Consider the following 13157-nt stretch of genomic DNA (forward strand, 5'->3'; position numbering starts at 1 on the left):
CCCGCTCGCCGTCTGACCCAGAGGTCGGAGCCATAAAGATCTGACAGAAAAGCGGCAAAATAGGCAGTTGGAATTCAGTTAGTTCCAGCGAACTTGTCCAGCAACCACGCCAAGCGAGAAAGGAAAAATTAGACAGAAAAATGTATCAGTTGGGGACCAGATTTAAGAAGCGGAATACAACAGATGGACAGATGATCAAGCAACAATTTTACAGACGAGTTCCTGTAGTAAGAGTGCACTGCTGTTTATCGTTGCAGATAAATCAGCCACAAGCTGTACCACACACGTCATCACACACTCTGTCCGTCAGTCCCTTGCTTTGAAACCTGTCACGCTTCCATACCGAACCCCCTCAATTACCCCCAGGTGCGTCAACCTCTTAGACTTGGTCTTTGGTACAATATCCCTGGGAACGGACCTGGACAACAGCGGAGCCAACAGCAGCATCAGTGGCAGCAGTCGTGGCGGATCTACACCAACCACATCCAACACACCGGTGTTTAATTTGGACAAAATTGCCATAGATAGTGCCGATAAGAACTGGTGAGCAAACAGGTGGGCGGGTAGTGGCTTCTGTGCGCCATGTGATGAATGGGAGCAGCATTTCCAGGCTGAGAAGCGGCTTGCCTCTGCTCAGGCCATGAAGACGGGCGAAATATGTTGGGGCAAGCGACTAACATCGTAATGCCAATAGCAAGGGCATGCCGGGTGCTTGCTGCAACCTCCGGACTCGCATGTGCCCTGACCACCAGGGATGTATGTAGGGGTGCATAGCGTTCCCATGCCAGGAACCCGGAGCAAATGAACCAGAAGCCGCCATCGCTGCACCAGCCTATGTCTAGCGGGTTCAGATTGTGTGCTCAACCATACTTCCCAAGTCCCCTGCTTTCCGTGCTGCTTTGCTATTCACGTCGTACTTGGGCCGCGGGGCTTTTGGTGGGGATAAGATGAGTGGGTGACCTTTTCTGTACAGCACCTGGAACTGCCAAGCCCAGCTTATGTTCGCTTCCTCCAGGATACGGCTGCCAGTGCCTAAGGACACCCAGGCCCCCCGACTGCTCCTTATGGGCCTTGGCAAGCCGTACATCAGCACCGCTGGCGAGCCGGTCATACTGGATGAAGTGCCGTATGGATCAGCCTGGACAGATCCAGGTTGGGACGTGTGTACTAGTTGTCGTACAGTACGGCGTATGTAAGCAATATCGACAGGCTGAAGTGCTCTGCCAATATGTTGAGAAGCGCTTTTGTGATTATAAAGGCTCGTGCTTTTTAGTTTGGGTTTTGGGGGTACATTTGGCAACGAATCCTGATCATCGGATGAAGTCCAGGCCGTCAGGTCCACCCTTTCAGACTGGAAGCAGCTGCACCAGGGGCTGACGATGGTCCTTGGCAGGATACATGTTATACATGTTACAGCAAATGGTTGTTATAATGCAGACTGAGAAGTGACCGAGTACCCGGTTCTGTACCAACAGAGATCATGCCAGCCAGCAATTTTTTGGCAACACCCTGGCAGGGAAAGGCACACGCAGGGGTCCCACTTCCCCACCACGTAAGCTAGCCACAATACCCGTCGTTATATCGAGAGAACTTTCTGGCGACCAGCTATAACGTGGAGCTCACTATTTAATCATCTCATGATCATCTCATCTCGTGAGAATGTGACGAGATTGCGTTTTCTTCCGTACAGAAAACGGATTTACACCCTCAACCTGCAGCCTTATTGTAGCTCCCTCTGTTGCCGCATACCCCTCTCTCTCCACTCACCAAATTTTGGCCATCAGGCGCTACCGCCTTCGACATTGACGAATTCGGTGCAACAATCAACCTGACGAACGCTATCCAAGCGTACGGCATCACTGCTGTCGACACTTTCGCTGCCACACCTCCGCTGGCTCTGCACAGCTATGTCATTCGATACAGTGTGACCGACAGCAGCGGTGTGGCAGCCGTCGGCTGGCGCTTAATCAAGATCATCTGCACCCCGCCAGAAACGTTTTGTGTGGATGACGAGGGGGAAGGGCAGTGCACGGTCAGCGGCGTGTGCGGTTTCGGCCGGTATTCGTCTGCTTTCAACAGCGTGGCTGGTGGACCCACCGCCAACGACGGTGGTAGCGCTAGCAGTGGGAGCGCCGAAGGCAGCAGCAAGCGCAGCAACGCCACCAGCCAGTGGGGTGTTGAAGCGGATGGGTGGGAGCCAATGAATGACCCGTCCGCCCCGCACATCGCTCTGCAGGGCCCAAGACTGGTGAAAATCCCGCAGTTTGGCAGCTTTGACAGGTAGGCAATGGGGATGGATTGTCTGGGGAGTCTGGGTGGTGGAAGCTGGAGCATGCAGATCACTAAAACATACAATTTTGCCTTGCATCTTGTTCTTGTTCTTCTTCCCCGCATGAATACATAACGACCTGGTATCTGGAACTGGGCAATGCCCAGTGGGCATGCCTTTTCACGGCATCCATCTATCCATGAGCCACGTGTGTATCCGCGTCCTTACCCTTTTGCTGCATACGAAATGATCTGTGTACCTGGATGAATTGCCGACTATGCTGCGGTCTTCCGTGCCAATTTCCTAAAAATGCAGATGTTATGTTTGTGCCCTCACATGCTCCTGTGGATGCACCCACTCACAAATTTCGCTTCCGTTGCGTTGTTGCGTGTATTTGCCCCAGGTGCATGCAGGACATACCAGTTAGTCTCCCTTGCGACGCCGGTGCACGCGTCCTGGACCCGTTGGAAGGGGACCTGAGCAGCAGGCTGCGGGTATGCGGACAACCATTCACGCCTTCCAGTACGGCGGCGACGGCATACACTACCGTGCCGGTGCTGCTGGCCTGCAACATTTCCAGTTCGATCCCCGGCGTGTACACAATTACCTACGATGTTTCCAACAGTGGTGGCAGGACGGCGGCCACCATGCGCACACTGGTGGTCCGGGCAGCTTGCCTCCCTGGTGAACGGTTATGTGGCGATAATGTGAGTTTCAGGAGGCGGAAGGAGGTCCATGCCGCTACCCAATCGTACCGCCTTGTTGGGTATGCCTTGTACTAGTCGTGCATGATGCTGTGGCTCACCAACACGTGCACCGATACGCCCACCGATACACTCACTTATACCCCAACCCGACCCAGATCGCCCACCAACCCACGCCTACTGACCCATGGGTCCTTTTTGGCGTGTCAGGTGACCTGCTCTGTGGACCAGGTGTGTCTCAGCGAGCTTGGATCCATCGGCAAGCTTGGAAGACCCCAAGCAGCCGGAGTCGTTAGTCAGCAGCAAACTCCGCCTAACCAGGCCCCCACCATCGAGCTCCATGTCTCGGAGGCAGCGTCGATGTTGGTGCATGTTATGAGGGGCGCGAGGTAAGCAAGGCCGAAACGGAGGGCTGCATGGGCCGTGTGGGCCATGGGGTTTCGTGCATGTAGCCATGGGTTGGGGCCGGGGCGATTAGGAGAGAAAGCATAAACGCTAAGATTGAATCAGGGGGTAGGGACAGGAGTTGAAGGATAATGGAAATGCGTGGCGTGCACTGCACGCAAGACGGCTCAATAGAGGTGAGTGACATTGCGATGCTTCGGTGTGGACGGCAGCCTCCCAGGTCTGAAACAGGGGGCGAGGTGGAAGCACAGATGTTAAGGGGGGAGAAACCTAGAACCCGCAGATATCGGAAAGGGCAAGGAGACGCCACACCCACCTTAAGACCCCCGGCCGCCATACACACAACGGCTCGCACACGCATCGCAGGTACGACTATTGCAATGGCAGTGTACCGACTTTCGACAAGCCGTGTGAGCCAGGCGCCCGAGCAACGGACCCCGATGGCGCCGTATCAAGGAATGAGGCTACATCCTCTTCGGTGCTGGTTGCTCTCGATCTGACAGGCGCAGTCATAGCCTGTCCACCGGCGGCGTGTTTGTCAGCCGAAGGGTGCACGACGCGGGTACGTTTGTAGGCCGACCATTGCAGCACTGGCCGGCTCAAAATATGTGCACGTAAGAGCATCATGTGCACGTGTATGAGCGCGTATATCTGCATGTATGTGTATGAGAGTGTGTCTTGTTTGGAAGATCGGAGCAGCAGCATGCCTGGGTTGACAAGCTGTCGGGATCTTGAAGGTTGTCCGGCCTCCCGGGCGAGGAAAAATAGTTTCAGACAAACAACAAGATAAGGATGTGGAAGGTGGGGCGAGGTGGAAACGGTTAGGTGGATATACCAGCAGATCACAAGGAAGTGTTCTGCTGCTGGACTGCATTTGAAACTTTTGCCGCCATAGGAACAGCATCTACGTGAGACTTGGGTTCTTCATATTGCCATCGGAAGCAGCTATTGTGCACAATATATGCATCAGTTTACATGGTATCGGACATGACCTGGCACTGGGTGTGTGAATTCATGCGTTTCGCTGGGCTGTTGTTAGGGACATGAGCCTGGTCTCAGTTTGACGGCCCTAGCGTAGTTCGAGTCATTAAGCATGCCGTGGCTGTTTTTGAGTCTAGTTCGCATTTGATTGGTCCCTAGTGTTTCATCTCCCCCCTCCAAACCCATACATTTCACAGAGGCACACACGCATATACAACTTCACTGCACAAGCAGCTCAGTTTTGTAAAGTGCACGCATGCAAGCAGTTATGGATATATACTCCTGAAATCCACCCTGGCAGGAGTTAGAGAGCTACACACTGCGCCTGCGCGGGCTGGCAGGCTGTGGGATCAACACGCTGGCGACGGTAGGGACCATCTTCCCGGTAGACTTCTGGGTGTGGGATAACGCCCGCGCCAACGCTACTGTACGGCGTTACGTCATCATCTCGGACCCATGCGCCGCTTCAACCGTCACAAGTGTCATGGGCACCACGGGGAACATCAGCGGCTCCCCTCCCTTGCCCACCACTTACTGTGAGGACCCACAAGGAGGGTAAGTCCTCTGTAAACCAGCTCTTCAGCTTGGCGCTCCATGAAATCTAGGATTCAAAGCGCAACAGTACATGATTTTACAACCGTCATCTCTTGACGAGCTCAGACCTGGCCTAGCGCTGCGACATGTGTCCTTATGCATGGATGTCATTAAGGCGCCTAGTATGCACAGCGAGCCTGCCGCCGGGTTTCCAGAAGTTTCGGAGCCTTATTATTCTTTACTTTCATATCTTGGCGCCTCCCAGCCCACCATACCACAAGTGTCCAAAGCCACGGTTTTGTAGCCCCTTGGCTGTTGGCATCCTATGGCTTTGCTTCAAGGGATTGCCTGCATAATGCTTCCTCATCTCCTTTGCTCAGCCCCAGATGACCTGGCCCCGGTGACCCCGTGTTCCGCTGTCCCTGGGCGATCTGCCATTCCCAACTATGCACCGGCGCTGCACTCTGGGCAGGTTTTTCTGCTCGCCACTCCCGTGTTCTGTTGCCAATCGGCTCAAGACTCCTGTGCTGTACACACCGGCGCTCGCCGTACTACCCAGTGTCGCGTATGTGGAGTACGGCAAAGTGCCAAAGATGTACCTGGGGCCGTGTAGGGCAATAAATGACACATCAGGTTGCAGCGTCTTCGCACTGGGCCTTACTGTTTACGGTGACGGCCGACGAATGTTGTTAGATCTGACAGGGTCCATTACCGTACAGCCAACTATCAGCTGCGATCAGGGCAGTGGCGACAGCAAGAAGCAATGTAAGACGTGCACGATGGAGATGCTTCACCTGCCGCGGGGGTGTCCGCCAGGAACTTACAAGTACAAGTGAGTTGTTCAGTCAAAAGGGCAGAAAGTTGCATAACGCAAGCAAGCCGCAACCGTCTTATCGTTATCTTGCGTTGATTACGGTCGGTACGGGAAAAATCTAAATCGTTTTAAGGAAATACGGTCGGCAATTTTCACCTACCCCAAAATTTACGTCAATTAGTGATTGCTAATTGTCAGGTCGCCCGCCAGAGGTTCAGCAGCTGCATCTGTCCACTGATTGTGTAGTCGTGACTCACGACTCGTGAGCGGTAATCCTCAGTAATAGACCAAACAGGATGTTTTTCTGCTCAAATTATTTACGCTTTAGCATTGTAGACGCGCTCAGCGCGAATCGCGGCTTGCAGTTGGCAACACCCTACGAGCTATCCTCTCGCATCAAGCTGACATCTAAGACATCATTAGGACGACTTGCCATTTGCAATTTTGGCAGCTGCATTACGATTAACCAAAATTGATTTGGCAAAGTTCGCGGCGTTTCCTGCCTCGGCCTCTGTGTTTCAGTTTTAATTCATAAGGTTGCCTACGATGACTAAACGTTTAGTCATCGTCTCCAAGACTTGCATGACCTACTTTTCACACTTACATCGGATTATGATATGATTGCTGACCGTTGAGAGAAGTTTGGAGCTTGGTTAGAGAAATTCAGTGCCGCACTGGTGGTTAGGAAATTCTGCTCTGGATGAATGTTACAGCCCGAGACAGTCCACATCGTGATAGCAAATAACAATGGCGACCCTGCTTTCCGTGATTTATGAAGCCATAAACCGCTATACAGAAATACCGTATGGCTCCACCCCTATGCGTAGTATATCCCCCGTGGTGAGCGGTATACACTGTTCCTGCATGCTGCAGGTTTACTGCGAGTAACGGCTACAGTGAAGTCGCCTCGTATCGCACCGTACATGTGTACTACAAGTCCTCCACGCTCGTCTCATTCCCATCACCGTTATCCGCCCCCGCTGACTTCAAGTACAACAGCGCAACCTTAGCGGCGGCGCATGCGGCCGCTATCAACACTAGTGTCGCATCACTGGCAGACACCTCCGCCTCAATAATCCCGGCGCTCATAACCATGAACGCTACCGAGCCGTACAAGATGGCATTCTCGTACGCCGCCAATCGCTTGGCGTCATTGGGATATGACTCCTCAGACATACAACTGCTGGTGGGTTGCTATAATTTCTCCCTCGAATGTGTTAAATTTTGTACACAGGTTCATCTGGGTATTCAGAAGCATGGCACATGCTGAATCATTTCAAAGTGGTGCTTAAGTCATTGGAGTGAAAGCATTTTATGTGAAAGCATTTTATGACTGCTAAACACGTGACAGGAAGATGAAACCGTATGTCTGAATAAATTACTTGACGGCAGGTATAGACCCCGAACCTGCAGACCCCGGACCCGCAACGAGCTATATGTGCAAGGGCTCGCTTATAGCCAGCACCTGTTTACTGAATGGTGTTGTGATTAGATTGTGTCGTGGGAAGATAATTGGCAGCTATGCATATCCGCTCAGTTCTATTCCCAACATGCAGAACGAAACCCCCATCGGCCTTCTGGAATGCAATCACATGCCCCTCAGTGGCATGACCTCATGCACTTGCTCTGCAAAATGGTGATTTCCTCCTGATATACAGCATACGGGTGTTTTCTGATGGTGGAAAGGAGTCCTGGGGATTAGATTGAGGGGGTTCCTCCGCAGTCTTTGCTTTACTTATTACTTCCAGCGACATAAAGACAGGTAAATTCCGAGGGCAAAGTGTGAACCTTAAGGCGACAGCATGGTTTGTGTGCGCCAAATGCGCGTATTTTCCTCCACAAAACCACTATGCACAGGGTGCAAGCACAGAGCAAGTATCAAGCGCTACCACCGTGCTCCGTGTGGCGGCGGCAATACACACCTACCTGCCCTCAGCCGTACACCGTGGTGCTGTCGCTGATTTCAACAACTTCACATCGTTTTTCATGAATGACCCATCTTTTCGCCACGAGAAGCTGTTGGCGGTCTTCGGATACAACACCAATACAGGAACAGTGCACCTGGCCGGTGATGCTGACATCAGTGGTATTACCCATCATCGCCGTGAACTAAGTGAAATGCAGCCCGATGACGCCAGTGATTTGAAGCACTCCTTGGCGGTCCCGTATCCAGCCAACAGTGTTGGCAGCAGTGTTGAAGGCCACCTTGCTCGGGAGTCACGGGCCCAGAAGGCATTGGAACTCGATGGTACCAGCCATGGAGTTGTGGAGGACTTGATTTTGGAGCTGCTGATGGCAAACATCCACAATCGGTATCGTGGCGGAGGCGGCGCCTCCATCCCCGACCGGGATGCCACTGGTGATGTATACCATCACATGCTGGTCCCTGCTGCCGGGAGGTGGTTGGCGGCAATTGCAGAGGCACTCTGGCTGCCCTTGCGGCTCCTGACACCACAGAAGGACGTTGGCACTGTCATGAGTGACGGGGATGAAACCATGGCGACAGGGCTACCCAACCTAACTCCAAGAATGCCGGTGGAAATTGCCTCTGGGGAAAGTGGTAGCGACAGCAATGGTATTGACACGCATCATTTACAAAGGCTATCAGTGGAAGATGGGCTTGGCAGTCACAGTCGGCAGCGGCTGCTACTGCAGCAGCAGCTTCCTGGTGATGGCCCAGCAATTACTGCTGCACTCAGCGCTGAGCCTGGCTCTGAAAAGATCAGTGACGATACTGCTGCGGAACTGCCCGATGGTGCCTCATCGTCTGTTTCCCTCGTGCAGATGCTCATAGAAGCGCTTTCGCAGCAGGCAGTGGAGCTGGTGATGGAGGGTTCCAGTATAGCAGCTCGGATGAGCAGCGGTGATCTAGATAGTGGTCCGCAGGCAGCAGACCTGCGTCAGTCAGCAGAGGAAATGTTATCATACTCGCAGCTTTTAACGGACATGACTAGCGTGGCCGTGGACACGCAAGCTAGGTGGGGAGACTTCCACATGTCAATGAAACAACGAGCATGCTAATAAGTATTGCACCAGGCATGTTAGTAAATCTGATAGGTGCTGTGAAGGGCATGTTTGGGGGGTTTTAAACCTAATTGAGTTACAACAGGAGGAGGGTGCTGAAAGAGTTCTGTTGTGCAAGGGGCCATGCTTGGTTTTCTCCTGTCATCTGTTGACATATTATCACCCTCCCCTGTGGCCGCCCTTTCATCCGCTCATCCAATGACTGTAATCACCCAGCCTGAATGAAATCATCATCACTCAAAAGGAGCTGCGGTCAGTGCTCGCTGCAGCCGCTGGCGCCTCTGCTGCCATGCAAAGCTTGGTGACGACTGCTGCTGAAGCGTCCAATGCAAATGCTGATGCTGCAGCCACAGCTGCTCGTCAGCTGCTGATAGATCTGGAAGCAGGCGCGAGTACGTCCGCATCAGCGGCCGTTAAAGCAATGCATCTGGCAGAGGCGGCATTGGGGGAGGTCGAGTACGTGTGGATAAACTGCGGGGATGACCTGGCAGATGATACACAACGCACATTGCTTCAGTGGCGATTCCATATCAATGTGTACAGTGCTACGGATGTGGACACCGGTGATGATAACCCCACAGCGGGGGTATCCAACGGTGAGTGTTTTAGAATAAAAGCTGGAGGGATGGTAAGATTGATGGGGGCACGTTGTAGAGTTGGTAAGTTGAGCAGGAGAGCTATGACATAAATTTTTAATATTGGAGCCTCCTCACCTTCCTACTATGAAGGACTGGACAGCTCCTACAATTCAGGGCTGACATCACTGTGTGCGTGTGTGTGTATGTTGCACCTTGCGTTGGATTACCCTCAAACCGGGTCCATATGAACAGGGGGCCCAGGGGCTAGGTAGCTAGCTAGCTATAGCTGATGGCCATCCAATTCGGCACATACCACAAAACTCACAAGGAAAACCATTATCCTACTGCACTCACATGAAGCCGAGCTGGCCGAACTAGCCGAATTATTGAACGCACTGTTGGAAATGAGCTATTAGAGACCCTATTTAGCCAGGATTTGTGGAGAAGGTTTGCCAACTTCAGCTGGTCATGAGCTATGTCGGTGCTGGGCAGTCTAAGAAAACATGCTTTCGTCCATCTTCCAGCGTTTTTTTATTAAGTAATATATTACTTAGAAGGAATAAATCGGCATTTTGGCCTTTGGAAAAAAGGAATAAATTGAGGCCGACCCGTACGTTTTCATTCCTCTAGCCAAAAACGTCCATTCCTGCCAGATCTAGATTGATCCGTAACGCACTTAGGAAGCGGCTGGACAGCAGCAGCAGGGGCCGGTACATGATGAACCGGTAGAGTCCTAGTGTGCTGTGGTTTGCAGCGGCGGGTGACGGCCTGTGATTTGCTATGCGGTTGCTTGCTTGCTTTGTCGATTTTACTTACTGCTCACAAACAGTGCCAGAACTGTCTGCACATGTGCATGAAGAGTGCATACACGAACGACTAGGGGGCCGGCTTTCCAAAGCCGAAAAGGGGCTCGGCCCCGGTGCAGCCACTTGACACCCGTTTAATTCGCAGGGCAGTCCGTTCGGGATAGGAGTGCAAGCACAAGAACGCCGCCACGTTTGGTGTACAAACTTGTTATTGAAATTCTCAAACAATAAGGGTCGGCAGACTTGCTACGGCGGTGTAGACCTGTTTGGATCATCGCAAGCATGTAGCCGCCATAGCATCATCATTTTTTACTTAACAGTTAGCATTCTCGTGATGCGGCAATCCGTAGAATGACATACACACAAAGCAGGAGTGTCATTGCGGCAACGTGTGTTGCCGATGTTGCGCCAAATCCATGAGTTGGGACTGCCCGATACTTAGGTGGTACTACCGTTAACGTTGCATCTATGTTCTGTCTGCTGGCTGGCAGTTCAAGGCGCGCCAAAGTGCCTGTGCTTCATGGACCAATTGTTGTCCGCTCCCAGCCAGAACACATTCAGGGATCGTTCCAATTACACATTTCTAAGTGGCAAAGCTTGTGGTGTGTCGCAAAGGCACACTTCGTTTGAACTTGGATTGAATCAATGAAGAAGAGAATAAGAAGGACAACAAACCAAACAGGCACGAGCAAGACGCCAGGAGGGAGGTGCTTAGAGTGTTGCCATTGGTCGGTCTAAAGTTGCCGAGCATGAAGGGAAACAATCCATAAAGAATCATGCCGTTTGCTTATGAATCTATAATGTAAGGGACATGCAACGACGTCAGAGGCAAGGGCTGCGGTGTGAGGGGAAGTCAAACTCGAAGCCATGATGTCATTGGAGTCCTTCACGACAGCAGTGCCGTTGATGAACTTCAGGGCACCACCTGACCGCTTGTGCTGCTGACAAATGCTACAGCCACCAGTCGCGTGGCCTTGCTTCTTTTTGCCGGTTTGCTGCCACCAGGGATATTTCTCCACGAAGGCTGCCTGACCCATGTCAGAGACAGGCGCCTTCGATAGCTTGCCTGACAAGTCGACCACCTCAGGTGCAGCCTGAGCAGGCGGGGGTTGAGCCATCATTGGCTGCCCAGGTGCTGCTGCGGTGTATAACAGCGATTGCTGGTTGGTTTTCTGACTACATTCATAATAACGATGCAAGACTGTCGGTCGACAAAACGTTTGGAATTTGCAGCGACCTTCTCGAAACTTACAGTCAATGTTCACTGAAAGATGTTCAGCAGCTTTGCCATTAGCAGCAGGAGTAGAAGCGACTGGGGATTTCTCTGCATAGGTGTAAACTCCGCATCAGTTACCCAGGTACTTTCATAGCGCCACTAATATACTATTTGTATGATAGGAACTTACGAGATGCCTTAAAGAAGCCGCGAATCCCGAGGGAGATGCATCATCAGCTGACTCGGGCATGTTTACCTATGCATATGCTTAGATGTATGAAAATGTGGCATATGGATATGCTTACATGTATGAAAATGTCTGCGATACAGCTGCGAAACAGCCGCAATGCACATTTGTACTTGTTGTTAGACTGGTGACCAAGCGGGCCTTATACGGCAAGCCCGGTTTCCAGGCCCCGTCTGCGCCCGAAAACATGCAAATTTACGCTGAAATATCGTTCGGTTTTCTCCGGAAATGCCTTCAAAAGGCTTCGGTGGGGCTTGAAAAGGATTGCTCCCTCAGGGCGGGCTTTCCGGTACACCAATTCTTACTATCATCATATGTAAACCCGGCGGGTAAGCCATCCCACACATCAATATGCATGCCCCTCAAGAGGCGGAAGAGCTTCAATCCCCAGCCATCTGCGAGATCTCCCAGAAGGACACCCCCTGGCATGGCTGAGGGACCCGGTTGGGTGACTGTCTTATTCCAAAAATCAATAATGCACTCGTGATCGGCACCCAAGTAATACAAGGGCAATTGCGAGAGTTCAGCAAGCACTAGCATGTGTGGGGGCCGAACAGCTCCCACTACTCAGCACATGTGTGTGTGTGTGTGTGTGTGTTGACCTCAGTTGTGTTACCCAGATAGACGAGTGCCCAAACACGAGCCAGATAGAGGCCCAAGAGGCACACCAAAATAACCCGCAGCTTCACCGTAGGGTCAACCAGACAGCTCCCGAAAAGGCTCTCTGCAAGTTGTTATGGTCCCGGCACTTGGCGGTTCGTGACAGAGCTTCATCTAGGGTGTCAGGTTGTAACACAGCAAAGGCGTAACCCGGGATGCTCAGATTGGCATTTGCGTCGTTACATTGCCCCCCACTTAGCAATGGACGTCCTCGGCCATTATTTCGAGCACAGGAGCCATCCCACCTCGCGCCAGTGCGCTGGTTTATCCATTACACCATGAAATCGCCAATTTGCGACTTGCTGGTTGCCAGAATCGAACCGCCGACCCGAAGTTTGTTACGGAAGTCGTGCAGTCCCGTCTCGATACCATTGTAACACAGCAAAGACGTAACCCGGGATGCTCAGATTGGCATTTGCGTCGTTACACAGGTCCCCAGGAGCAAGTGGAGCGAACTTCTACTTCATCTGTAGGTCAGGGCCCCACAACTTACGCTTGTCTACCTTGGCTAAAAAGTTGACCTTCACTGAAATAGCCATTCGTTAAGGATGAGGACTTGTGTCGCAAGGTCCCAGATTCATTTTTGGGTCATGGCACTCATGGCACTCATGGCACTCATGGCGCCGGCTTAAGGAGTACAATTCAGATAACCCAGCTTTACAGAACTAAGATAAAGGTTTATGTGTTAACCACCCAAACAACTAAGAGGAAGTCAGGCATCCTTGTGCTCCTGAAAAATGTATATACATTTGCAGTATATATACTGCACTCCCTTAGGCAGTTCACTGGTTGCCTATGTGAAAAATAGCCCCTGGTGCAGACCATCCTAATTGTAGCGTTTGATCTGAGTGCAGCAGCTAGCCCACTTAAGTACCTACATACCAAATAATTATTTCCTTGGCTTGATGAGGATCCTCCT

The 13157-nt window shown here is 52.0% G+C and overlaps 1 protein-coding gene across 1 annotated transcript; it reads left to right on the forward strand.

The window, feature by feature from the left end:
* Nucleotides 1-140: 140 nt before the first annotated feature.
* On the forward strand, nucleotides 141-9585 carry VOLCADRAFT_97453 (uncharacterized protein; the record flags this gene model as incomplete). The annotated part of the gene is made up of 14 exons (XM_002956412.1): nucleotides 141-227; nucleotides 311-543; nucleotides 1016-1152; nucleotides 1785-2032; nucleotides 2237-2280; nucleotides 2673-2976; nucleotides 3184-3362; nucleotides 3745-3940; nucleotides 4661-4914; nucleotides 5366-5725; nucleotides 6581-6893; nucleotides 7565-8685; nucleotides 8948-9359; nucleotides 9562-9585. The coding sequence occupies 14 exons, from the start codon at nucleotides 141-143 to the stop codon at nucleotides 9583-9585; spliced, it is 3912 nt and encodes a 1303-aa protein (XP_002956458.1).
* Between the last annotated feature and the right edge of the window lie 3572 nt (nucleotides 9586-13157).

Source organism: Volvox carteri, assembly GCF_000143455.1.
Source record: "Volvox carteri f. nagariensis unplaced genomic scaffold VOLCAscaffold_61, whole genome shotgun sequence".
NCBI lineage: Eukaryota > Viridiplantae > Chlorophyta > Chlorophyceae > Chlamydomonadales > Volvocaceae > Volvox > Volvox carteri.